Raw genomic sequence first — 26,131 nt, 5'->3', positions numbered from 1 at the left:
AAATCTTATAGCTTACTGATTGATCTGTCGAATATAAAAAAATAATGTATTGTGGTGTGAAAAATTAAATCTATATTCAAATAGAATGTGTTTTATTTCGTGTTGTGTTATTTTTCTGTGATTAAAAAAGTTTACAAAGACATTTGAGAGAAGACAACTAGGCTGTAATGTAAACAGAAATAAATTTTCTACCAAGGCTTTGAGACCTATAAAAAGTAACATGTATGTTGATAATTGCTTTTGTCGATGTTGTCCATTTTGGCAGATAATTCATTATATACTTTATGCATATATACATGGTGATTGGTTACAGGTGTAAAAACTCTAAATGTAATGTATAGTTGTTTTGTTAGGGATTCACCCACATTTGCTTGATTGTTTTCTGTCAATTATTCATACATTAAAAATATACTATCCAAAAATTAATGGTTTTCGATATAATAAATAACGTAAGGGTATTATGGCAACAATAAGCGTCTTTAAAATTCGGATTACTACATATTAAAATTTATTATTGTTTATTATCGGTCCCTGCAGGCTTTGTACTATCTTAAATAATAATTTCTGCTAGTAAAGTCAGTCTGTGGGAGCCTGTCGCATTTCAATATAAAAAAGGAATTTTAAAATTTTAGTGTGATCACTTTGATGTATACATCTACCGGTTTAAAGCTTTTACATAACCAACCGACTCTCTATAAAGTAGAAATAAAAAGGACATTTTTACCGAAATGTCACTGCTGTCCAAACGGCAGGTTCTGTGGGTTTGAAGTAGCAAGGTACGCAGTCTAAGACCTTTAATATGCCGAAGCTCGAGAGCTTCCAGAGGAGCCTCGTGTCGGGTCGCTACTGTTTCTGTGGTGTTCGGGAGATGGCGCTGTTATTAACTAATGAATGATCGAGAACTGTTTAATTTTTTTTACGATTCGTTAAGCAATTTAATAATTTATTATCGATGCGACGTGTATTAGAATAAAAAGAACTTAACATATTTCCATTGTATAAACAGATTTTGTAAAATTAATTTTCAATTGGTAACACTGATGTCATATGTAACTATGGAAGTGTGAAATATAATTTTAAGTTTGTAAATGCAATTCGTAAATTAGCGGTGAATTTTCATATAATTTTAGTTACAGTTGGAAATAGGAAAAGGGAAAATAAAACAACTGTTTCCATACATGTATTATAATGTACCATTATGATTGTACCTATAAATATTTCAAAATGTAAAACAGTGATAAAATTCATAATAACCAATACTGTACCCAACTCAACTAGGATAGCGAAATTATATTTCAATAACATCTAACAAATTTTGAAAATATTACAATTGTAAAATTGCAATAACTTCAACCGTTGTCGGTTATCTGTAACGTATTCAAATGACACAAAGTTTTATATTTAATTATTACAATAATATGCAGGTACCATATTAATTCTCTTGGTGCTTTTTCGGCTATGATATATTACCGATTGCTATTCAATTACAATACAAATGAGAAGTCTATGGTCAAAAGTTGGCCCCGACGTTTGAAAGGGATCGATAACAACTGGAATAGAAAAGTTTGTAACCACGATAGTGCTCTGCGATGTCCTGAACTCTACACAGATAGGGTCTAATGCAGTCTTTATTGGATGTATATTTTTAAAAACAGCGTTACAAGCCTCTAGAAAATTGGAATGCAATTTTATATAAAAGTGGAATAAAAAATCACTTTTTTAAGAAATATAAACGACACTCAATTTTCTACACAAGGAAATAATAAAAAGGTACTCCTCGTATGACCATATTGAGCATTATCCTATAAATATCGATAAACATGCTACATGTAGTTAGGTTTGTAATACACAGTAATAATTGATTATAACAAATGTGACCACATGACTAAATCGAATTTGGCAACTGTCATGAACACTTCAAATGCATTTCATATAAAACACGATTGTAAAAAACTACGCGACGATGCGATATTATTTTGTTTTAGATGTTACCATCGTGCTTCTTTCTATGACCATGGTGTTCATAAATTGCTTACGTATAAGTCTACAGACTGCCAAACACACATTACAACTTTCCCTAAATCCAAGACGATTATCATTTATTAAATATACCAATGGATCCACTAAAAACCAATCACATACTACATCTATCGAACACTCGCACATTAAACTAAATTTATATACAAATTACTTTCTAAAAATCTTAACTATTGAATACTACATGTATAGAAGATACCAAAAAAACTGTATAATATGCGAATGACAATTAATATTACATGTATGAGGATGAATTTATTCGACATTTTTAGTGAAAACAAAATTTATGCTAATATCGATCGAAGAATCAAAATCGACTAACCATCGACTGCATTGCTTCATACAGTTATTTTATCGGCTATGACACAATACTAGTGTTTTAAATAACATTTCACCACAGAGTAGCGAGTACAATGGACTTGAAATGGAAATGAAGCGTTTCTCATTTAGCGCATGAACTTTTTTAAAAATAACTATAGTGTTACATTTGACGTCATTTCCAATTCAATTACAAATAAAGAATCAAACATATTTCATGTTCATTGAAACAATTATAATATAACAATATTAACAATTTGAATAAAGACGGCTTCGTGTCACAGTGACCGTATATGTTTAAACAAATATCGATACACACAACCGCATCAATTATAAAGATAAAAGGATATTCGTTCTAGTTTTCAAATTAAACTTTTCGTCACCACAATTTATTTTAATTAATATAATTATAGATAAATGTATTAATAAGAAATTTATTAACTGCATAAATTTAAGGTTAAGGCTTTACGAGTATTAAACTTTAACCTTGAAATAATTTAATAACAAATCGTGTCTTTAACATAATATATCGACATATACGTATTTTCTTTATATTTACCAGGCTCTCATTCTGCCTAAAAGGCCTTTGCAGATTTCGTGGGTTTGTACTCACATTTTGTATTTTAACATAGCATCGACAAAACACGATCGTTAAATCGTCTAAATATAAACTAACAAAAACATTTTATAAAAATTGCTTCTAAAATGCTTCAACGATATCACTGAAGCATTATTTAATGGTGACCTATAATTATAGTCCACTGTACTTTGCGATAATAAACATTCAATGTTGCTTAAACATAAAAATCGGATAATCTTCGTTCGTCAAATGGGTGGGTGGGGATTTATAAATATATGGCGGTTGTGAGGTCGGGAAAGCGGTTAGCTTAACTTGGGTGCTGAGCAGAGACTTTTCGCAGGCGATAGCCTCCAGTACCGCGGACGGTATACAGCACCAGTACAGCAACGGCCACTACCGACATCCCAATCGCGTTGATCACTATGGCTTCTTGTGTCATCGACGCATACGTCTCGCTCCTGTGCACCGCATGCCCCATGTGAGTATTGCCAGTAATAAAATTAAAACATTACAATGTTAAATCATTACTTCATATAGCAATTATTTTAATACAGAATGTCCGATAAATCAACGTCAAGCCGGAATCTGTGGGCTAGTAGATGGTAGCTTACCCCAGGAAATTAATAAAATAATTTGACACTTTTTATAATATTATTACATATTTTAAAAAAGTGTCATATTATATAAATAAGTAATATAGTTGAACACAAAAACTATTTTTTTATTTAAATTTCGTTATACATTATTGTGTAACATTCACAGAAGAAGTATCATTTAGAACAAGAAAGTGAATTATTTAGTAAAATAGTAATAATTATTTAATTAATAGAAAGATTAGCACGAAGTGTATAAAGTTCAATAACGTGTTTTGAAAAAATTATTGTTTTAATCATTTTCTGGGATTCCTAATTTTAGCATGGCGTTGTTTTATGAGGCACCCTATATAAAAGTTACAAATCGCTTTCAAAATTATAATCGTAAACTATCTAATAGGTATCTACAATTATGGAATAAGTTACTTGAAGCAATTAACAGAAAGGAAGTTTTATAAACACAACAGTGATATGTTTTGCGTGTTGGTTAAATAATAATTAACTGGCAAAGATTTATAAAGCACGAAGAAATATTAACTAAAATAATTAAAAATCGCCACATGTATATATAAATATTGTGCGCATATTGTGCGTATTGTATAATAGAGTTAACTCTTGGAATAGAAAAACGTTTCAAAAATGTAAAATATAAATTACAGTTCTTTCATGTTGCGGATGGCAGGTGAATATAAAAACTATTCATTATAATAATTTCATAAACCAAAATCTATAATAACGATAAATGAAGAACACCATTTGGCGCTTTTCATTCCAAAATTATAGTTATTCGTAACAATTGACCGGAGACGGGCATTACATATATGGTCATCAATTTAAAAAATAATTGAAATTTCAAAATGTAATTGCTCCAAATTAATTCAGTTGTTTTAAGTTAGAATATACATAAATAGGTGAAACAAACGTTACAAATCTTAAGATAACAAAAATAAATAAATAGCACGTTTTTATCAGACATCATTTGTAAACATGCTCGCTAAGCAGTGTGTAATGCAAAAGCGACAATCAACAGATAAGCAGGTTAAGGCATGCACATGCAATAATTACCAGTAAAAGCCAAAATAGAACTTACTATTACTTTATTATTATAAAACAAAATTTCCGTATCTAAAAATTTTTTTAAATGAAATGAATACCTTAATCATATTTGTCATAAAGTTTGATAGCCTATAGAATAATAAATGGTTTAATTTGGTCTGATACAGATCAAACTTTACAGTGAAATGAGCCTTCTTTGATAAATTACCTGTTTGTATTTCGGCGAATAGTAGCCGGTTATAAATTAAAAAAAATGTAACTGTCAGTGCTATTTTTATTGTAATGTACCTCTCAGGTCCTTAAGTTTATTAGTCAACTTCAAGACTTTAATTCTTTTCAGGTACCCGTGGGCATAGCTTTAATAAAAAATCTGAATATTTCTTAAATCAAAATAAGACATAAAAATGTATATTACAATAACTACTGAACTATCATCAGCGATGAAATATAATGCTCTATTAAGAAATAGCAACATGCTGATTCGTCTTAATGGGAGTAACTCGTCCCGTTTATTATCTGTATACACTAGTGTCACGCGGGAAGCATGACTGGAAACATTGATTCCAATATTTTATGCTTAATTCTATAGGTCTACTGAAGCTCGTATGTGTTCTTCACGGGACGATGTTGTGCGAAATTTGTCTCTCGATACAATGTACATGACGACAGCGAGTATTGCAATTGACGCCACTCCGATAGCATTGATGATGACAGCTTCATCGGGCAGCCCACTGTATCTCTCCGCACTGTGGATACGCACACATACAAGCAACTCACACAATACATGTAAAAGCCACAAACACGATAGTAAAACTAATAAAGTAAAATATAAAAGATCGCATAAAAAGATAAACTGTTAAACAAATTTTTAATAGAGACGATAATATTCGGTGGACAGAGTTAATAAAGTACGCTTTTAAACAAGACTTAAATAAATGACTAAAACATTGTAATGGGCGTTAGAAATTATAAATAAATTTAAGGATGTGTTTACACATGGCTTTATTTAAAAAAAAACGTAAGTGATAACCATTTTTAGTTATAATTTATTTACTTTTTATTGTACAGCAGGATAAAAAGAAATCACACGAAATAAGCGAAAACAGGCGGCCATATTGCAAAACCCGATATTTTCCAGGTTTTTTTAGTTTAAGATTGTCAAAGATTCATCTTTATCAGATTCTTATATTACAAAAAAATTTAAGTCGTCGTTTAACATGTATTCATTTACATGTTCATGCTATACAATTCTATGATTTCATTATAATGTTCGAAATATTTTTTTAAATATAAATTAGGAAATATTCATTTCAATTGGATAAACAGGGCCATTTAAAGTGACAGATGTGACTGTCATTTTGCACCAATGTAAACGCATTCTTTGCCCTTATGAGCAACCAATGAGATAAATTTCATTTTTGTAGTATTAACTGAGTCCGGCAAATATAGTACACAAAAAAGTAAAAGCATTTCCAAAAAGTTGGTATAACAATCTCAACATCAGAGGTATTAAATGTATATGAAATAATATATATCATAAAAAGTCGCAAAGTTCTTTTAAAGGTCTATAGGACAATTTTCTAGTAGTATAGTAGAAAATTTTTTTTTTTTGAATAAAGACGCAATTAAACATGCACCACATACTCATTCAGCATTCTCAGAACAAAAAAAAACTATAATAGTAATGCAAGCTATGAATTAGTTAAAATCATAATCATTATTCTTTTGAAAGTAATTATCGCTGGTGTTTTTTTTAATACGTACCCAAGGGTAAAGATTGCCTTCTCAGTAAGTCCAGTCAGACAGGCGGCCACTCCAAGTACGAAAGTCAAGATACCGAATGCAGCGTGAACAGGCACGAGAGAGGCACGGAAACCCGCGGTGCCCTTGTTGCAGATTAATAGCAAAAGGAAACTGAAGAACCCGACTGCATACTGGAAAAATATTTATAATGTTTTATTACATTTTTCTTTCTTATATTTAAACATAAATGTGTATCTGTCTAATTAGTATAGTCACCGGCATTTGATTTGTCACATCGAGTACAAGAATAAGACTTACGCCAAAAATTTTTTTGTTTGCTTGTTTTATCATACAGTGCTCTGGGAGTATTGTATACATATACAAAAAATCATTTCCAAAGATGTATATATTATATAATCAAAACAAAAATTATGCTCCATTTCATTCTAATTTCTATCAAATTGGGTTCTTCTGGCATTCTTCTCACGACGTACGTACATAAGCGGTAATTGTATGTGATCATATGTGTTTAAAAATAGGAATAAAAGAGTAATATCACAAATAATTTATATTTAGAGATAGATGACTGTGTGGAATTAGGATAGCAGCCATCAACCCACTGGGTTCGGTTTTGAAGACTGTTGTCTTTGTCATATCAACTGAGATTTTATACAGATAAGATATATGCATATAAGATATACGTTATTGACAATATGCACATTAAAATATTTTTTTGATTTAAATTCTTATATAGTAAAATTTCTATATTCCTATAACATCATAATCATGAACTTTATTATCTATAAAATTATTTCAATAATATGCCAATGCATCTTGAATACATATATATACAATTCTTTTTTCGAAGCTTCCATAACGGTAACTAATACGATACTTGTATTTTTTCTATTGATAATTAACTAAAGTTTTAGTATAAATATACATTAATTTAATTGCAAGTATTCATTATTGTATTTAAGTATCATAAAAACTTAATAACTTTGAAAAATTAATAAATTTGTGGAATTAATTCTAAGGCCGCTAGATTTTGAGTAGGTATTAATAGATATTCATTAGAGCTTCATACGTATTTATATCGATGTATATGAACAACTTTATTTCTATTGAATTGCTCTTTTCGATGCGGCGCTGACGATGACGTAATATTACTTCTTCTACAAATTGTACAATAAAAGTTTGTAGGAAATTAAATTTATCTTACCTGAATTCCAAACAGTCCCATTGCCACAAAACCAATCCAGCTGTGAAGTGAGTAGAAATTATTGATTCCCTTCTTGTTATGGAAGTCAAGTACGGCCAAGAAGCCGATAACGATGCACGGGAACGCAAGCGCATGGAAGATCGCATGGAGCAACTTCACGTAGATGCGTCTAAAGCATCGGCAGATGCGGTACAACAGGACAGCTGTGAATTTAAATAAAAGTAATGACTTTTTTGTTTTTCGAACCAAATCCCTTTAACCCTTAATTAGGCGCATGGAGTCAGGGCTGCTTGAAATTCAAAAAATTATGGCTTACAGTCTTCAGAGCGTACTAACGCTCTTTCTAGCTTCCTCAATCCCCCCGGGGTACGCAAATTAGTCGCATCCAGAACATTAACTCTTGCCCACACATCGCTGTCCTTTAGAGTGCTGACCCCATGCGCCCAGTTACGTTCCATTTTTTGGCAAAGGTAAGTTTTTACTTTTGTGATTTTTTTTTGTGTTTATATTAGTATATTGTTTACTGTTTATCTTTGTATGTGTGTATTTTGATACGGTATGATTTCTTTATGTATTTTTGAGTTTTTTTCTATGCATTTTCTTTTTTTTTTTATTGAAATAACGACAAAAATGTATTGCAATGGCTGGATGAAGAGCTTGATGAAGAGCCAGATGTTGCTGGTTCGGATTCGCAAGACGAAACTTTAAACGATGCTGTCACTGATAGTGCTCATAATTCAGAAAGCGAAATTGAGGAGTCTGAACATATCCAAGACATCCCTGTATCAACGGAAGATAATTATCTTTAATCTCGACATACTCAGAGAAATGGCCCGAAAGTGAAATGGTGTAAAGTACCACCATCGAACGCAGTAAGGACCCGAGCATAAAATATTATTTTACATTTACCTGGAGTATAAACATATCTGTCATCAACGCATTTGTCATACACAAAGCGAATACCAAGAAGACTTTGACATATTCAAAACGGATTTTCTTGAAGAAAATAGCTGCGGCACATGTGGAAGATCACCAAAAACGTCGCATACAACTACGTGCTGTACCAGCGACAACAAAAAAACGGCTCCATGAAGTTTATAATGTGAACAAGGCGGTTTATCAATCGATAGCTAAGCGCGGGCGCTGTTCATCATGTCCTAGAAAGGACGACAAAAAAGTGCCACCAAAATGTTTCAAGTGTCGTAAATTTATTTGTCAGCAACACTCAAGGATTTACTGCGTCGGATGCAGAACAGAAGATTCCGCTGATGAGGCTGAATAAACTTTATTTCTTAAGTTGATCTCGGTTATGCCAAAAAAATTAGTTTAAAGAGAGGTTTACTGTTTTTGTTTTTTTTTTAATATTTTTAATGTCATAGTAAGTATTTGTTTCTTAAAGTTAATTATATTAAAGAACTTTATTAATTACTATAGAAATCCATTAAGTTTTATTCCTTTATGATACTCTTTTCCCAATATTTTTTGGGGTCATTTACGACCCCATGCGCCTAATTGAGTGATTTTCTTGATGCGCCTAATTAAGGGTTAAAAGACTTCACTTCAATTGTTATTAAAAAAATAGTTTCATCATTATCATTTTAGCCGTAGGACATCCATTAGTTAATATAAGCCTATTTTGTATATTTCAATAGGACCAGGTCGAAGCGACCTGCGTCTAACGTTTTCGGATGATCTGAATAACATAAGTGGAAAGCGAGATTAACTGAAATGTATTTTATAAAAGTGTAATTTTTTACTATCTTTCGCGTCAAATTTTTACTGATATAGTTTCTCAAAGAAATGATTTTATGATAAATGAATATATTATTTATTACAGTTATTTCACAATCGGTAAGCTCATATCAAATGAGGAGCACAGTTTTGAAACAGTAAAAAATACTTACAAAAACCACTAAAGGTGATGAAACCAGCCACCATCAGTGTGGGATGAAGATTAAATTGCTTTTCGGGAATGTCATCGGCCCAAGCGTAGCCTTCTCGGTAAAAGAATATCCAGAAGATCGTAAGTGCGGAGACTCCGATGAGGAGAATGGTGGCAAGTGTGATAACCAACGCATACTCGCACCATTCGCAGGCACCCCTCTCATGTTCGTCCGAATCATAAGATCGGCTGCGTTGACTGAAACAACAGATGTACACATTATTTTACAAACAGATATACATATTATCTTATAAATTAAAACATCACTTTTTTAACGACAAACGACTTAAAAATTCTCATTAAAAAATTATTTTGATCACGCAGTCAATAGGTTTTTGTGAAAATATTTATGACATTATTCAACACATAAAAGCCAAACTGTTCATAAATGTAAGAATGTAAATTTATGTAAGTATTCATAATACAAATAACTCTAGAATACTGAGATACCTAACTTGCATCTCAGTTGTATGCAGTGACGATGTAAACGTATATGCCGCGTAATGGCCCTGCGTAGACTACACAAGGGTGTCAAGTAGCGTTAGATTATTGAGACGACAGCGCCGGATGTTCTGGGGAAGACGCGTCACGGAACGTTGGTAAAGACAACTTTTAAATATATACTTTTATATACATATATATGCCCTCCATGTGAAATCATTTAGGCCTCAAAATTTAAGCAAATATTTAGGAAATTACAATTTTACAGAAATCGACGTTTTGACTATGATTCAATTGCTGTATCAAAACATGAATTTGACAAAAATTAGTATCAAACTAGACTATAAAGAGACGTTTCTCAATTTAAAATAAAGCTTCCGAAAGCTAGCGTGTGTTCCAAATGGTTCTCGATTTATGAAGAACCCACAAAATAAACTTAGTCGTGTTATTTTTTTGTCATCAGTTTATAAACGTTCCTGTGGTAATGGCCAATGAGAGATCTGAATCTATTTTGTACTTCATAAAGATTGAATAACATTTTCATAATTGTTTTATTGCTATTTAATTATTAAGAATGATTTGTATGTCACGATAATATAAACAGATCGACATATTACATAGTGTTAAATGTTTTTTTTTTATTATTACTTGTAAACTTTCATCATAGTTTCAAACTTTCCATATATTTTTAATTATTTCTATTTTGTTAACTCTATATTTAAATCTGTTTGAAATTTTATGTATGATGTACACGTGTTCGAAATAAACTTTATAAACAATACAGCGATGTATGTCAATGGGGCTTTGACGAGTCGGTGAAAGTCCAGTTGTGGAAGCACACGGCTTGTATCGTTTTTCTTGATCGCGTAGTAAGAAACAGGCCCAAGTGACGCTCAGTATTCCGTGCGTTCAACATATACTGACTACTAATATCAGTGTTACTGCAAATTCTAGCTTATAGTTTTTTTTTTTACAAACCAATAGTTAACACAAATCTGATCATTCTTGTTTCTTTCTTCCTTCTTCTTTACTTTCTAAAGCGTTCGTTCTACTTTGGAACGAATACCATCCAAGAATCTAATTCCTAATAAGCAAACCGCCAAATCTTTGAAAGGACGGTTCGTGTAATTCGCAAATTCTTCGTGTTTGCCCGACGAAACTTGACTCTAATTGCATTTTGTGTAGTAATATGTATATGATATGTATATAATGACACACGCGTAGTGTGTCATTTATTTATACATTATGTCCTCCTATTTAAGCATATGCTTATCCGATAATAGATTTAGTATATATTGTCTTTACAGATCTTCCTTTTGGTTATTTCTGCACCACTCTAAATTAACTGACAAAGAAAGCCTATAAGCCATTATTAAGTCCGCCACTGTACTAAGTGTAACTAGTGTAAATAAAATAAATATTTTTTTTTTAGAAATAAAAAGATTTTAACAAAAAATTACAATTTCCCGTTTCTTATTTCAATTTCAAATCAGTGAGCACTTCCCACCATTGATCCTATGAAGGATATTTTTAGTATTTATAATAGATACAGAAAAAATAGTAAGTAGAAAAAACGTAAGTCGATTCTGTTAAGACACTGTAAAGTGACCACAACTCGTGATAGGTCAATTGTGAAAGCGAATGAAGGTATGTTATAACAACAAAAGTATGGAGTAAAATTCTGTGTATATATAAAATTATAGTAGTTGAAAAAGTCTGAAAACCGTTACAATTTTCTATACAGGGTGATTCATTTTAATACATAGTATTCGGAATTTAAATACAGTACATCTTACTTTATTGTCGTTACGTTATATATTATATCTGAAACCAATTATTATGGATAGGGTGTATGTACCTTAGATTAGTTAACAGCAAATCAATACTTTTACATTTATAACTAATCACCTGGTATATAAATAAATATATGCATGTATATAGATTTTTTATTTATGCTTATATATAAAGTAAATAATGAAAAGCATAGACAAATTTTCGTTCTCTTCTGCGAAGCATAATAAGATGATAAAATTAACGTATCGTCAGTAAAAAATCGACTTGAGTTCACTTTCACTAGTTTCGAATTCGCCTATCATAAAAAAAGAATTCCATTTTCAAATCAAGCGGAAGTTTTAATACATAAATATTCTAACTCTCAAATCTACGACAAACGGTCATGTATTTCTAGTGAAACTACTTCGGATGACTGGTGCAATGGCCCGGATTTGAGAAACGTGGCAGTACAGGGTCCAAAGATAAAGGGAGAGGGGCGTCGGTCGTTGACCCCGCCGGCCATGGTTCTCCTGGCCTACATGGGATGCGATCGACAAACCACATCATTTTATTTAACAGCCTATTACTGCAACAGATTCGAAAGTCTTTCGACAGAGTTCTTTTTGTAGGTTTCTATATAAATAATCTTTAATGAAGCATACTAATACCGCTAATAAATAACAGAAGGATTATTAGTAATGGAGGAATTAGTAATTGTAGTAGTAATAGAAGGAGTAAGGATAAAGAGGAGATATACTAAGTAAAATCGACGCTATGAACACGAATTAATTAATGTAAATTGGTTCACAATAAGACAAGTATACTTATAAAAACAATATAAAACCTTTTTATTCAAATAAGTTAACACGGCTTTTGATATTTTAACAAGGTTATGTTAGTTTAAGTAACAGTTTCGAGAAGTACCGTAAAATTAATACTATTCAATCGGAAACTTTAGAAAACTTCATTACTTGACTCGTGCGCTCCGGGCACAGTAATTACCGTGTCAATCGAGTAAGGACTTCATCTTGGATGCAGTTTCTTCTACTGTAAACTTTATTGCAATAAAAAGAAGAATTATTTTGCTTAAGCAAATATCTCGTGGAAGACAAAGTTATTTAGTTAGTAGAAAAGTTTAATTAGTTCAAAAATAAAACGGTCTCGCGTTATTCAGAAATTCTAGAGTGCATAACAACTTTAACAGTTAGAGTAACTAACTTAGAAATGACAAAAGTAATAGAGTAGCCAAAGTTAGTACAAAATTTAATTTAAATATACTAAATGTAACATGCTGGTTACTGGTTACTAATCTTATTTATCATCATCATCTTGAAGATGGGCAACAGCGTCTTCTGAGTACCATAAAACCATACCGCGACCGCTATCCCACCTGCCAAGCATGGCGAAGGAAGGCGCCTATGGTTTACAGAGGGCGTCACAAGCGAGAATCATCGACATAATTATAGCGATAGGACGCAAACTGCTTAACGTTGACCTGAACTGCATCCAGCGACCTTTGACACTCTTAACAAGGCCGTCTGTCCATCATGTGGGCGGACGTATTGCGCTGCGCATGACGGTCCGTTGTTTTTTATACAGTACAGTACCTTAAAATCCCAGCTTTAACTTGCCAATACGCTGGGCTATCTGATCTCTTAAAGAAACCATGACCCGTCGAGCGACTGTAAGTTTGCCAAAGAGGCACAAAGCTACAGACAACGTTGCCACTACTTACTTATCATATGTATTTCAATTAAGAAATAAGTAAAAATAAATTATTATTAGTCTAGAAAACAAGTTAACACGCCACCTGAAAATTCAAATGGAACGAATTGTGGTTTGCATGTCGGTACTAAATATCCCAAACAAATACTTTCATTCGCGATTTAGCAACATTAGATTTCTATAAAACTGAGGTCGACGGTCTACTTTATTTTAACTGTTACTTATTTTGACATAGAATTTTTTCGCTGAACAAAATAAATCTACATTGATAGTGGTTCGGTCACTACGAGCAACTATACGTGACTTGAATATTGTTTTTAACAATAAACGTTTGTCTATTGAACGGAGAGGTATTTATTTTTAGTGATAGCGTAGTTTTTACGAGATGGCCTCCACGTGCTTTTTACGCTGGAGATACGACATTGAGTAACCACAGTTTGCAAAAGCATTAAAATATATTTTTACATAAAAACAACTTCGTGAAAGAAATTTAAAAATTCTTAATTCGATAGATTAAGTATCTGGTTACCGTCAAATTGAGTTTACCACCTGTTTCAATGATAAATGCATTAGACATGAGAATAATAGACGAAAGAAACTCAGCGGGACAATACATATTTTTTTTTAAATAATGTAAGTTTACGGTTAAATAAACTTAAAAATAATCCCGAGGCGAATACATTTCCAAGGTATGATATCTTCTATAAAGTCATTTAAATTGTAGTAACCCCTAAGGGTGCTAACACACAGAAGACTTTTGAATTTTTTTTATTAAAACTAGCGGGACTTATCTCTTTGAATACTGCCTAGGATCCTATAAAAAGGCATACATTGATCATAGATATATTTGAATAACTCGATAAAGTCGATTTTTGGGTACACAAATTTTTTGGTATTCATATTACGTATCTCATTAAAAATTGAGGTGGCCTAATTTTTTTCTGCTAATGATTCATAAATTAAATTTTATAAATACAAATTTAATATTCTAGCGAGCGCTTGATGTGATGAGAAACTTTTGTTTTCATAAAAAAACAAATATACATTGTTAATTAGTAACATTCCTTTCCTTTTTTATACATATTAAATATTAAGACGCAGCCGCCCATGTCAAACGAACATTGAAGATGGCGCCGTCGTCGCATATGTGTAGTGCAATTAAAACTGGTCCAATGTCTTTCCTTAGAAAGCAATTTGAACATGAAAGCGGACCTTCTCAAGTAGATGGTTTACGACATGCTAAGATTTCTATCTTTTGAAATCGCCAAGGGTTTCGCACTGTGAAATTTCTTTACAGTCTTTACGAAGAATTTTTGTGACAAAGTATAATTAATTTTTATTTTATATTTCACAGGACTATTATAAAAATTTTAAAAAAATATCATTAGGATCACTCCTTTGAAATAAAAAATAGAAAACTCGTAGCGTGTATGATGTCCAAGATTTAAAAAAAAATGTGTAAAAAAGTAGACGATTTATTCACTTTTACTTATAAAATATGCTAAATCTCATACAGACATTGTAGTTATGAATAATACAATAGGTTGTTGAAAATATTTTAAGTATTGTAATAATTGTCTTCATTCGCAGAACACTCCTGTTGTGTTCTTCAAATAAAGACAAGCTTTTAAAATTTTCTTGAAGCGCTGTGAGTTCACAACGAGAGCGCTTGTCTCCACAAGAACTACTGAATAAACGGTGCAGAGAACCGCGTCCGCTCCAGTTAATGAGGAAGTGCTCTAGAAAAACTACACTACAATTATTATTGCAAAACGTCACAGTTTCGTGCGACGGTGTACAATGCGAACGCACCCGTGGTCGGGCTAATCTTCGCATTACAAAATCACAGGTAAATGTTCTAGCACCGTTATGCAAGCGCACGAAGTACTAGCCTCTGGCTTACACAGAAAGATTGGGCTTCACATTACATATTTGCTGCAACTACTATAGCAATCACTTTTAGAAAACCATTATAAACCGATATCTCCAAAAAGCTAATTGACACAAATGTTTTAATTATCATCGACATATAACATATAAACCATATGTTAATAGTGCTGACTTTGACAAAGAGATAAATTGAATAAATTTGTAAAATCTTTGCTTACTTTAATAATTATTACAAATGGCATCACTGATAACAAATATTAAATATGTTTGGCGGTGTAAGGCAAAGTCGGACAAAACGGACAGATCTCATCAAAAACGTCACTAAAAAGTCAGTAAATTAATGCTCTTTCTCCGCTAAACACCAAGCTACATGGCACCAGAACTGACCGGGGCGTGACCACGATCACTCTGACAAGAGTGCACGAATGAAATAGACAAACACCAAGAATAATTTATCATTGTTTGTCCTCCTACCTCCTGCTTTGTTCTCGTTATATCAAACGTCACGTGAAGTTTTTTTTTCTTTTCTTAAACAGACATGCAAAGATAAATACACATACCATATATTTTCCAGGGCGAAACCTATAATTTTTTGATAATTTTTTTAACTGTTTATTTAGCTAAAACATACTATAAACTAATTCCAACTACACCAATAAAGTTGCTTCAATAAAAAATAAAAGTGAGATTATTTCTGAAACAATAAATATAAATATTCTACAGGTCAACGTACAGATGTTCAGTAGTAATTTAATAGCAAAATAAGCGAAGAAATAAAAGGGTTACGTCGGACTTTTAAAAACGCTTTATAAGGATTCTTCAGTAAGCAGCACGCTCTCAATGAGCCGATAAACGATATTAATTGCGGCTTTAGCCGAGCAGGCGAGCGTTAAAGCAAATGAACGGAGCGCTTACAGAGGTCTTAATGTCTGCGCGTGCTACTAGAGGCAACCGGTAACTTTTATAATTAAATTGTGCCTGATATGAGACATAATTATAGATTCGGAAAACCACAAACAGCAGGTTGTCATTTTTGTACCACACCTTTTTGTACGAAAGACACGGTATTTGCCCATTAGCATTTATAACTTGGCCGATTTTATGAAGAGCGCTGAAGGTATTTAACTTAAAGCTGTATACAGTGCTTAAGTTCGAAGGCCCTCGAAAGCTTTTTGTCGGAATGACATTTTACATTCCGGATTCAAAGTCTCTCAATCCAGAATGTAAAATGCCTTAAAGATCATTCAGGCTCTAGAGCCCCCAGAAAGTGGGTCTCGGTTCGGGCAGACAACGCTTTTAATATTCTGTCTTGAGTGTGCCCAAGAGTAATGAACGGTTACTAATATCGAATTATGAATGACTATCAAAGACTATCAAAGCAATCACGCGATAGTAGGAGATACGACTTTCGTTTGGCAGTGTACACAAGTTTTAGCACAACATCTTGGAAGCTCAACTTCATCTTGGAAGATGAGTCAAACACACAACTATTAGGAGACAAACACATTACTATAAGGCAGCAAACATGAAAGCTCTACCAAAAGAAAATCTACTCATAATGACTGTTAATATGAAACTTAATGCAATAAAGACACCGCCACACAAGACCTTATACACTAGTTTAGTCTCTGGGCGATAATCCTCCTGAACAATTACAACTAGTTTAGAACGGATTAAGAGCGACCTCACATAACAATGATTAAGGTTTTAATAGGTTATTTATTTAATAACAAGTTAATTAAAGGAATTATTATCAACTGAATTTTTCACTTAGAGGCAAGCTTCTTTTCTATCTAAAGGATATCTAATTACCGGTTAATTAAAATGTTATGGTGATTTATTGTCACTAATTCAACGTTGGAAACACTTTTAATTTATTAGGAAAATGCTTAGAAATAAACATCTGAAAATTTATTACCAAAATCAATTTCTTGTAAACATTGTTACGGACCAAGAGAGGTTTAAGAACACCGTCCAAGTTATCTATACCGTTAGAGCTTACGGATTTTGAGGTTTTTACCATTTATTAAACCCGAATTGAATATTTTGTATCGACTGCTATCCTGAATCTTAAAAAATAATTATATTTATTTATACATTATATATAGATATATCTACTTAGATGTATTATTTCATGACATACATGACTACTAAGTATTATATATAATACATATATATATATATATATATATGTCTGTATATATATATACTTGTATATATATATACTTAGTAAAGTCATGTTAAGATTTTTCCTTAATTTTTTTATACTTTATTATGACATTTACTTATTTAATACCGAGCAGTGTTATCCCAGCTATAGAGGACTGAGACTTGCGATCGTAGGATTCACACTTTGTACATTAATTATATAGTATTGACACTGTACACAATAAGTTTTTAGAAGATGGGTACCTGCGTCCTCTGCGTGTACACAGCGATCTTTGGGAGAGGCCTGTGCGCTACAGTCCTCATTTAAAAACCGCCCAATTGATTTTGGTCTATGCATTTGGAACGGTAGGTTCGCCGTTGTACAAAAAGTGTTAAAATAAATATTTAAATTATTTGCTTTATTTATTATTTCTTTTACTTAAAAACGTTCATTTTTTTACGAAGTTGGTTCTTATTCTTATATTAAAATATAACAAGCTTCTACAGTTACATGGACATCAGTAATAACAACGTATTAAGAATAATAGTCTCAATTGATCACTTAGTCTTTTTTGTTTCGCTTATTAAGTCTATCGGCTGAATGAATCATTAGTTAATTTTTAAATTCTCTTTCATTTACAATACATTTCGAATAAACAGCATTCATGAATACAGTAACGAAAGGTGTGAAACCTCGTATGGAGTATGGAAAGTTTTCGCGTGGTAATGACAAGATCAGTAATTTTAATGTTTTCTATACATATTTACAGGTGGTCGATCTTATATCATTTTGACATTACCATCATGCTGCTAAGTACAGGTTTAATTGACTCAGTCTGATAATAGTGACGGTATTTGGCACTCTCGGGATAGCTAAGGACTTGGTTGCCCTCACAGATAACTGATCCTGTATAACATGTAACATGAAAGTCCTAGCCTCTCCCTCAAGAGGGTCTCCCTCAAGAGCTCTCGCGCTTAATTATTGTGAAGAGGCTTAGGATAAGCGTGTACACCGCTTTGACGCCACAATCCATGTGAAGATGGCCGATGAAATGCTATTTCAAATCAGTAGAACGAGTAATATAAAAGCACCTGCCGAGACTCAGCAGACAGTTAACAAGCTTAATTATTGTAAAGAGGCTTAGGATAAGCGTGTACAGCGCATTGACACAATAACTTAGGTGAAGTTGGCCGATGAAATGCTATCTTAAACCTGTAGATTGGGCAACAGGAAAGCACCTTCCGAGACCCAGGGAGTTTTTCAGGCCTAATTATTGTAAAGAGGTTATGGTCTGACACCACAATGCATATGAAGATGGCCGATGAAATGCCTTCCCAATCTGGTGAACGTATAATGTAAAATCAAAAGTCGAGATTCGCCGTGGAGCACTTGAGCTGGAATAAAAAATGTATACAAACCTTAGGACCTTCAAACCGTTTGACCTTAGGAAAATTGTGGTGCTTAAATGCATATCTCTTTGACTTGTAGTGGCAAGTAGAACATAATCGAGGCAAGTAATTGTTATGCTTTAGGCACATCACTTATTATTAGGTGAATACATGCATGCTACATCAATAAATAGCACAGAGGAAAATCATGATCATTGCAGCCGTAGTACATTACAGCTGGGCATGGGCCTCAACCATAAATTTTCACTAAAACCATTTGAAAGCGGCCTGCATCCAACGTCTTTCGACAAAACATTCAAAAAGATACCTATAGTGACTCATAATAGCTTACTATCAAAAAATCTAATCTAGTCTTAGCAAAAAGTAGTTTATGTATATCGTATATAAAAGGAGAACGTCCTCGTGTGGGATCTATAACGGAATATATTAGCGAGCAAGTGAAAATTGCTTTAGTATTCAACAAGGCAGATGTTGGGCATAAATATTATCGCAAACAATGAGGCAATTTAATGGGTAAGTAGGCGAAACGTTGACACAGCGCGTAACTTCAGAACTTTTCCACGAATCTCCACCTACTGATATATTTGTGACAAAGATAAAAGCGAAGAAGTATGATAAAGTTTCGTATTGAACTAATTAGAAACAAAGCTGCTTCAATCTAGTTTTAAGTATTTGATATAAGCTACTTAAAATCATTTTTATAACGCTTTGGCTATATAGCTGAAAATGCACATAGATGGCTGCGTGGATCTTAGAGTTTTGAAGTGGATACCACAGACCAGCAGAGAGAGCAAGAGCAGAAGGTAGGAGGGTGACATTTCGTTCGGGAGACCTAAGTTAAGGACCATGAACGTACAGTTGAAATGATGATATTGAATAACAGGAATAAGTGGAGATGATTTGTTATCTATGATGACATGACAAAAAAAGAAAGACCAGCGAAGTTTTAAATTAATGTCGTGTGTGTTTTTTCTATCATTATGATCATTTCAGCCGTGGGACGTCCACTCATAAGCCTTCCCCATAGATTACATAAGATCAATTGAAAGCTGGCTGCATTCACCGTCTTCCAACAACCCCAACAATGCATTCTGTCTACCTTGTTGACGTTCTTCACTGCGCTTGTCGTGATGTCAACTCCAGAACCATAAGGCCACAGCCGCCATCTGTTCTGCGTGCTATGTGGTAACTTGCCACTTACGACATAGAGGTTATATTTGTTGGTCTACAGTACGATGTCATTCCTGATTAGACATCGTAAAAAAATCCCGAGCATAGCTCTCTACACGGCGGACCAAAGTACAAAAGAAGACAAGGACCAAAGTAAGTGATGATACACAATTAATAGTAAATAGGTTAATTAATAACAAAATATTCTTCTCTCTTCTTCCTTCCCTTTTCCCTTTATTTGGGGTCGGGTCTCCTTATCAATTTGCGCCAGGCCACTCTATCCTGGGTTGTCCCTGCATCAAGTTGAAGGGTTTCCAGTTCCTTTCTGATATTAGACCACCACGTAGCTTTTGGACGCCCTCTCCCTCTTGGGAATTCTGGGAGGCTTAAGGCAGTTTTTACCACGTGGTTATCTGGTTTCCGTTGAATGTGGCCATACCATCGTAATCTTTTTTCCTGTAATTTGCTGGGGATCGGAGCTTCCTTAAACGAACCTCTGATATATTCGTTCCGTATTTTGTCCATTCTAGTGACGCCATTCTAGTGATAACAAAATATTAATTAAAAGAATTATATATGTGTATGTTAAACAATTATTAGCGTCACTTATTTACACGTTGATAATTTTTAATGTCAAAACGTTTCGAGTAAATATTCGAGACTCGTAGTTAGGACACTGTTTATTATTCTGTGTCGTTTCGGCGAAGGCATTCTTTAACAAGTGTTGGTATGTTTGAATGTATCACATGAGAGGTAACATGAATAATGCTGCAATAGGATACCGTAGCTGGCAGTAATGAACTGTATATATTTTATTACTTTATTTTAATAAAACGAAGCATCTAAATATTGTTAAATAAATATGGAAACAATCTTCAGATGACTGATGTTCATTTAAAGCCTTAGTCCTTAGCTACTTCTAGGAAACTTTCCCAGGCACAGATCTTGAAAGAGTTCAGGAAATTAAAATGTACTTACAATACGAATTAAGAAAAAAATAAAAAAAAAATCTTTCGCTATTCATCTTACGAACAAAATAATTTTAAAACATTTTATGAAACGATCAATCAAAATATATCATGCGAATCTAAAACTTCCACGGTACAATGGCAAGATATCAAGGCTCATTTCAACCTACAAGGAGGTATTCTGATATTAAGAAAGATAAAAATATTTGTGAGATAATGAAGATATGGTATCACGGCCTTGTATTGTTTGTTGACTATCAGCATCTCGAAATGAATGTCTCTGGTTAGTAGCGGAGATATAAGTTAAATTTTTATTCATTTGTATATAAAAAGTAAAGTTTTCGCCTTTTATAATTATTAAAACTTTTAAGGAAAAATACGTTTTTATAGACAGTGGTCTGGTTGTTTGACGAGAAAATATTTCATTATATTTATATGATATTTACATTTGGTCGTATGTTATGATATTGCTGTTAGATGTATAAAAATTAGGACAGTAGTAATACAAAATGAACTTCATTATTTTAAGAAGTTCATTAATTTATTTACTAAATAAAAAACATGGAAAATTATTTTGCCTGCCTCATCATCATTGATATTTTTTGCAGATCTAGTAGCAGTCCTTTTCTGTACTTGCAAGCCGAATAGTATCAGAACAAAATAAAAGAAAAAATTAACCAATGTCTAATTTGCAAAGTAATTTAAATTTTTGTAATTTAAATTTGGAATTCGAAATCAAAATACAAGAAATTTTATTCCATCGTCAGTATGAGTAATTCCGGTGGAATATAATTGTTTGTTAACAATCATTACACGTCATTTACTCAGTTCTGACGTTAATTGAAAAACCTGTGTAAAATAAGATCACAAATTGATTATAAAACATTACGTAGGCATAAGGATGGCAATGACTTATGAATCCTATCATTATCGTCAATGGCTTCTAATGCGATGTGGACGGTGAGAGCTTCGAGCGACCTCGAGCGCTCTTAACGGACAAGTGCGACCACTTTCCATTGTGAAACGTAAATCTGCCCATCAACAGATTATGCAGTCAGCGCAAGCAGTAATATCTGCTATAAACTATCACAGAGAGAACAACTAATTTACAATACAGTGAAATAAATAATCTTACAATCCGAACGGCCTAAATTAACGTTTTCAGCAATTAGCCGCTTCAAAGATGTTTAATCTGTAAATATCAAATAGGAAACGATATTTATGAACAAAAACTCTTTTGTATAATTTTTCGCAATTTGATATATCGACATTACTTTGAGGGCAGATTCTGTCGGTGTCATTGACATTATTTCAGCCTTAATATTTCCGCTACTGGACATTGGCTTGCTAATACGGGCGGACGTTCTGCACTTGCTGGTCTGTCCCCTTCCAAAATCTTAAGGTGTCAGTATCCATCTGTTCTGCATGTGGTCTCTCCACTGCCATTTAAACTTGCTAATTCTCTCTGCTATGTCTGTTAGATATCCTGCTTTTATGATCTTGTAGAGAAATCCTAGTATTAGGGTTCATACCAGGATTTCTCTACAAGATCATGGCTATGGCTCGTTAAGCGACTGTGAGGTTGCCAATGAAGCTTACAGCAAAGAATCAGTTTTAGTGTCGCAAGTCGTTACTGGACACATAATATTAGTGTATTATTATTGTTAATTGACTTTTTAAAATTTATACTTTCTGTGACGTAAATATTTCTTTAATCAGTTCTTAATATGTGCATGTAAATTATTTGTGTAGTAAATAATGAGTAAAACCTCAGGCTTATTTTCTTAGAAAGGCTCAAATTATTTTGCTATGAGTAACGTGATGACTTCCTCTGCGCCATAAAGATAAAAGTTGGCGCAACGTACATGTACATGGTAAGCTATTGACAAAGATAAGACCTGTATATCAGTTTCCTTAATGTTTGCAAAAATTTACATACGTTAGTAATATATTGTACAATATAAAGTGTTCAAATTTAAAATTTTCCTTAGTTACTGGACTGTTAGTAACTGGAATGCTTTGAAAAGAGCAAAATTAGGGACAAGTAATCATTGCAAGAGGCCATTAAAAAATATATATTAGGGTAATATCTCTACCACCAAGTATTAAGAAAAGCTATTTTTAAATTTGGAAGACATCATAACTATTTATGTATAGACCAATTTTTATAAAAAAATTTAACCTTTGTTCATAAAATTACAGGATTAATATATGCTGGAAATATTTAAAAAAATAAGTCTTAATATGCTATCGGACATTTAAAGTTCAATAAAAAACAAAAAATTAAAATGTTCGTCGCGGATAACATTTTTGTTTTTTGTTTTTTATTTACTGACACAATATTGAAATCTGGTGAATATCTAAAGTGTAATAAAAAGTAGTTAAGCATGTTTGTTTTTTTTTAGACTATAAGGAATAAAGGAAAAATATATCAATTAAATAAGTCCATATTTTGCTGTTCCTAACATCATCAGGTAAGAATCCAAATTTAGGAAGTCATCAATAATTTTTTTTATGTCAAACCAGCCTCATTATCCCACTTAATAACGAAGCTGTTGTATGCCGCTTGAATAATAATCACATTTCATTGGTTTCGTATAGTCTTCTGAGCTCTATTCGAGTTGAAAAATGTAAATTAATATTTTTTTAGGTTAAAATACATAATAAGATTTATTTTTTATTAACATGGATTTTTTAATAAATAATAATAATTTTTATTTTCATAACATCAGAGTTACAATAAAAATAACTGCTTATAAAAACACTACACTAAGCACTGCCTGTCTCGTAGTGTTAATTACTTTGAAGTTATATTTTGGGCTGCTGCCACTAAACTACGATATTAGACAATACAAAAAAGGTTAGATAAAGGTCTAGGTATGCACGATTAAGACCAAAGCGTTTATTTTTTTTTAATTATTGTTTTTTTAAAGTCCAACAAAAAAGAAACGGCTACGGTATTGCATAATAAACTCCATGCTTTCATAAAATTTCAGTAATTCTGTATAAATCTTTTTTCGGTAATGAAAATGCTCAAATATCTTGATACAATCTTCTTGTATATTATATAGGGAAACTTCCTTTTTAACGACTTTTGCCAATATTAGAAAATAAGTCCCATTTCTTCGTTTAAAAATTTTAAATCAGCAATTATATAGTTCGAAAAAACGATTTCTGGTAAATTAGATAATGGAATAATAGTAATCTTGTAGACAACATCCAGGTTGATTGTTGAGTTGTAAAGATAGGAAACAAGATGTAACGCTAGAGTATTTGGCGAATTCTGTTGTACACAATTCATCAAAACAGTCATTGAAATAGATGATATATTAAACACTATATCAATCTAATTATAGTTTCATAATTGTTATATTTTCAGCTACAGATGTTCTTTACTGAACACAGACCTCCCCCACAAAATACCAGTAGAACCTATTGAAACAGTCTCAATCCAGCGCCTTCCAGCAATCTCAACTATCCCACTATCCTTTCAACTTGCAAATGTTGGTTACTTTTTCCTCTTTCCTGATTCGATCTAATAACCGTCTACAAATTAGCACAAAAATATCAACCCTAGATATTCGGTACAGTGATTTAAAAAGGGTTCCAGTTAGTACTTGACACAGAAAAGGCGGAGATTTGAAGTATTTGCAATGGGCAGCAGTCTGAGTGGTAATTTTGTCGGTATTTCTGTCGAAGCACGACAACTCGTTCGGATTTAACTAAAGTTTCATTTAAATTACTTCCATGTTGAGTGTAAACGTTGCTGGTAATTCTAAACATTTTTAAATATTTTACGATTGCCTAGAAATTCTAGAAAAAAATTCGCATCAATTTAGATAGACTTTAGATACGAATATCTTAACGTAAAATTGGAAATGATTTGTGTTTTAAAGATAGATTACATTTAGATCATAAAACAATCAGTGAAAATGTAAATGTCCATAAATCACATTTAAATGACATAAATGAACATATAATTGCAAGGCCGTGTTCACATGTAAACCACCAAACAATGGTTGCAATAGTGTCACTGGAGATGTCAGTATAAGTTACAATATGTGTGACAAATACACGCTCATTTGTCCTGTGTAGATATGGTGTCAACATTCATATTCGACATCACGATATTTTAAAGATTTAATGTTTATTATAAAACCTCATTCGACAGCTAATAAATTATCAGAGACTTGAAGAAGGTTATAAGTAACAAGATTGTGTAACGACAGTGAAATTCTAATTTGAAATACTCTGCATTTATAACAATAGTTAGACATGATTTTTACATTACGTTTTATTATGAGCAGACCTGGTCATCGTACATACTATCCTTTTTTTTCCTTATTTCATTCTAACTTTACATTTATTTTTACTTACTTTTGATTTTTATACTTAATAGTTTACACTTTAGAATGTAGTGTTATTCATCACACTTTTTTTTCATTAATTACAGTATCATTAATATGTTATTTTCAAAGATGAAAGGAACGTTAAAAGTAAATATAATTCATCATTAATATTGTTATAATTGCAAACATGGATAATAAACGTAATAAACTTTCACCTGTCGATCCACCCAGGTGTATAAGTAACGGAAACACAAAAAGAATTTAACATCGACAATAACATTACCATAAAAAGATAATAAACGCCAGGCTATCAGAATAAGATAAAGCGATTCGTAACATTATTTCCTTACACAATACTCGTACATTTCGTAATGCACAATAAAGAGAGGCGGTCGGATGACCGCCGTGACCCCAGTTACCCCGGCTCCGACCAATGGATCAACCCAACTGTTGTTTTAAAAAAATATCACTTTTTATTTCTGTTGGCAACATTCAAATGCAAATAAAAAGCTCTACTTTTAATTCTCTTCACATAAAATATAAAAATCCTCTACTTAGTCCATGTACCTATTTTGTTTAATAATTTATTTATTTACTCTGAGGTCCTTTGCAACTTACAGACTCATATGCAACAAAATATAAACATTAATAGATAAACTTCAAAATCACGAAAGTTGACCTAAAAGAAGAAAATCTTAACAGGTACGTTGAATGTGTGTGTTTGATCCATGATTTCAGTTATATTTAGTATAAAGTACAGAGCGTA

At 32.4% G+C, this 26,131-nt stretch overlaps 1 protein-coding gene across 5 annotated transcripts in view; it reads right to left on the bottom strand.

The window, feature by feature from the left end:
- Positions 1 to 1,218: 1,218 nt before the first annotated feature.
- LOC137930324 (plasma membrane ascorbate-dependent reductase CYBRD1-like) overlaps positions 1,219 to 26,131 on the bottom strand; it is a 47,471-nt gene continuing 22,558 nt past the window's right edge. For 4 of the 5 annotated variants that reach the window (XM_068773553.1, XM_068773558.1, XM_068773557.1 and 1 more), the window contains exons 2-5: positions 9,454 to 9,689; positions 7,550 to 7,752; positions 6,349 to 6,518; positions 4,401 to 5,330 (exon numbers count right to left, since the gene is read on the bottom strand). In XM_068773553.1, coding sequence (XP_068629654.1) covers positions 5,168 to 5,330; positions 6,349 to 6,518; positions 7,550 to 7,752; positions 9,454 to 9,689 — 772 coding nt within the window. In that variant the 3' untranslated portion in view covers positions 4,401 to 5,167. Of the gene's footprint in view, positions 3,394 to 4,400; positions 5,331 to 6,348; positions 6,519 to 7,549; positions 7,753 to 9,453; positions 9,690 to 26,131 lie in introns of those variants that run through there. The other variant, XM_068773554.1, reaches the window with a different exon arrangement.

Source organism: Battus philenor, unplaced genomic scaffold (assembly GCF_028537555.1).
Source record: "Battus philenor isolate CCGP_79_NKW_IND1 unplaced genomic scaffold, ilBatPhil1.0.hap1 SCAF_6, whole genome shotgun sequence".
Classification (NCBI taxonomy): Eukaryota; Metazoa; Arthropoda; class Insecta; order Lepidoptera; family Papilionidae; genus Battus; species Battus philenor.
The sequence above is the reverse complement of the archived record's forward strand: the minus strand, read 5'-3'. Positions and strand labels throughout refer to the sequence as shown.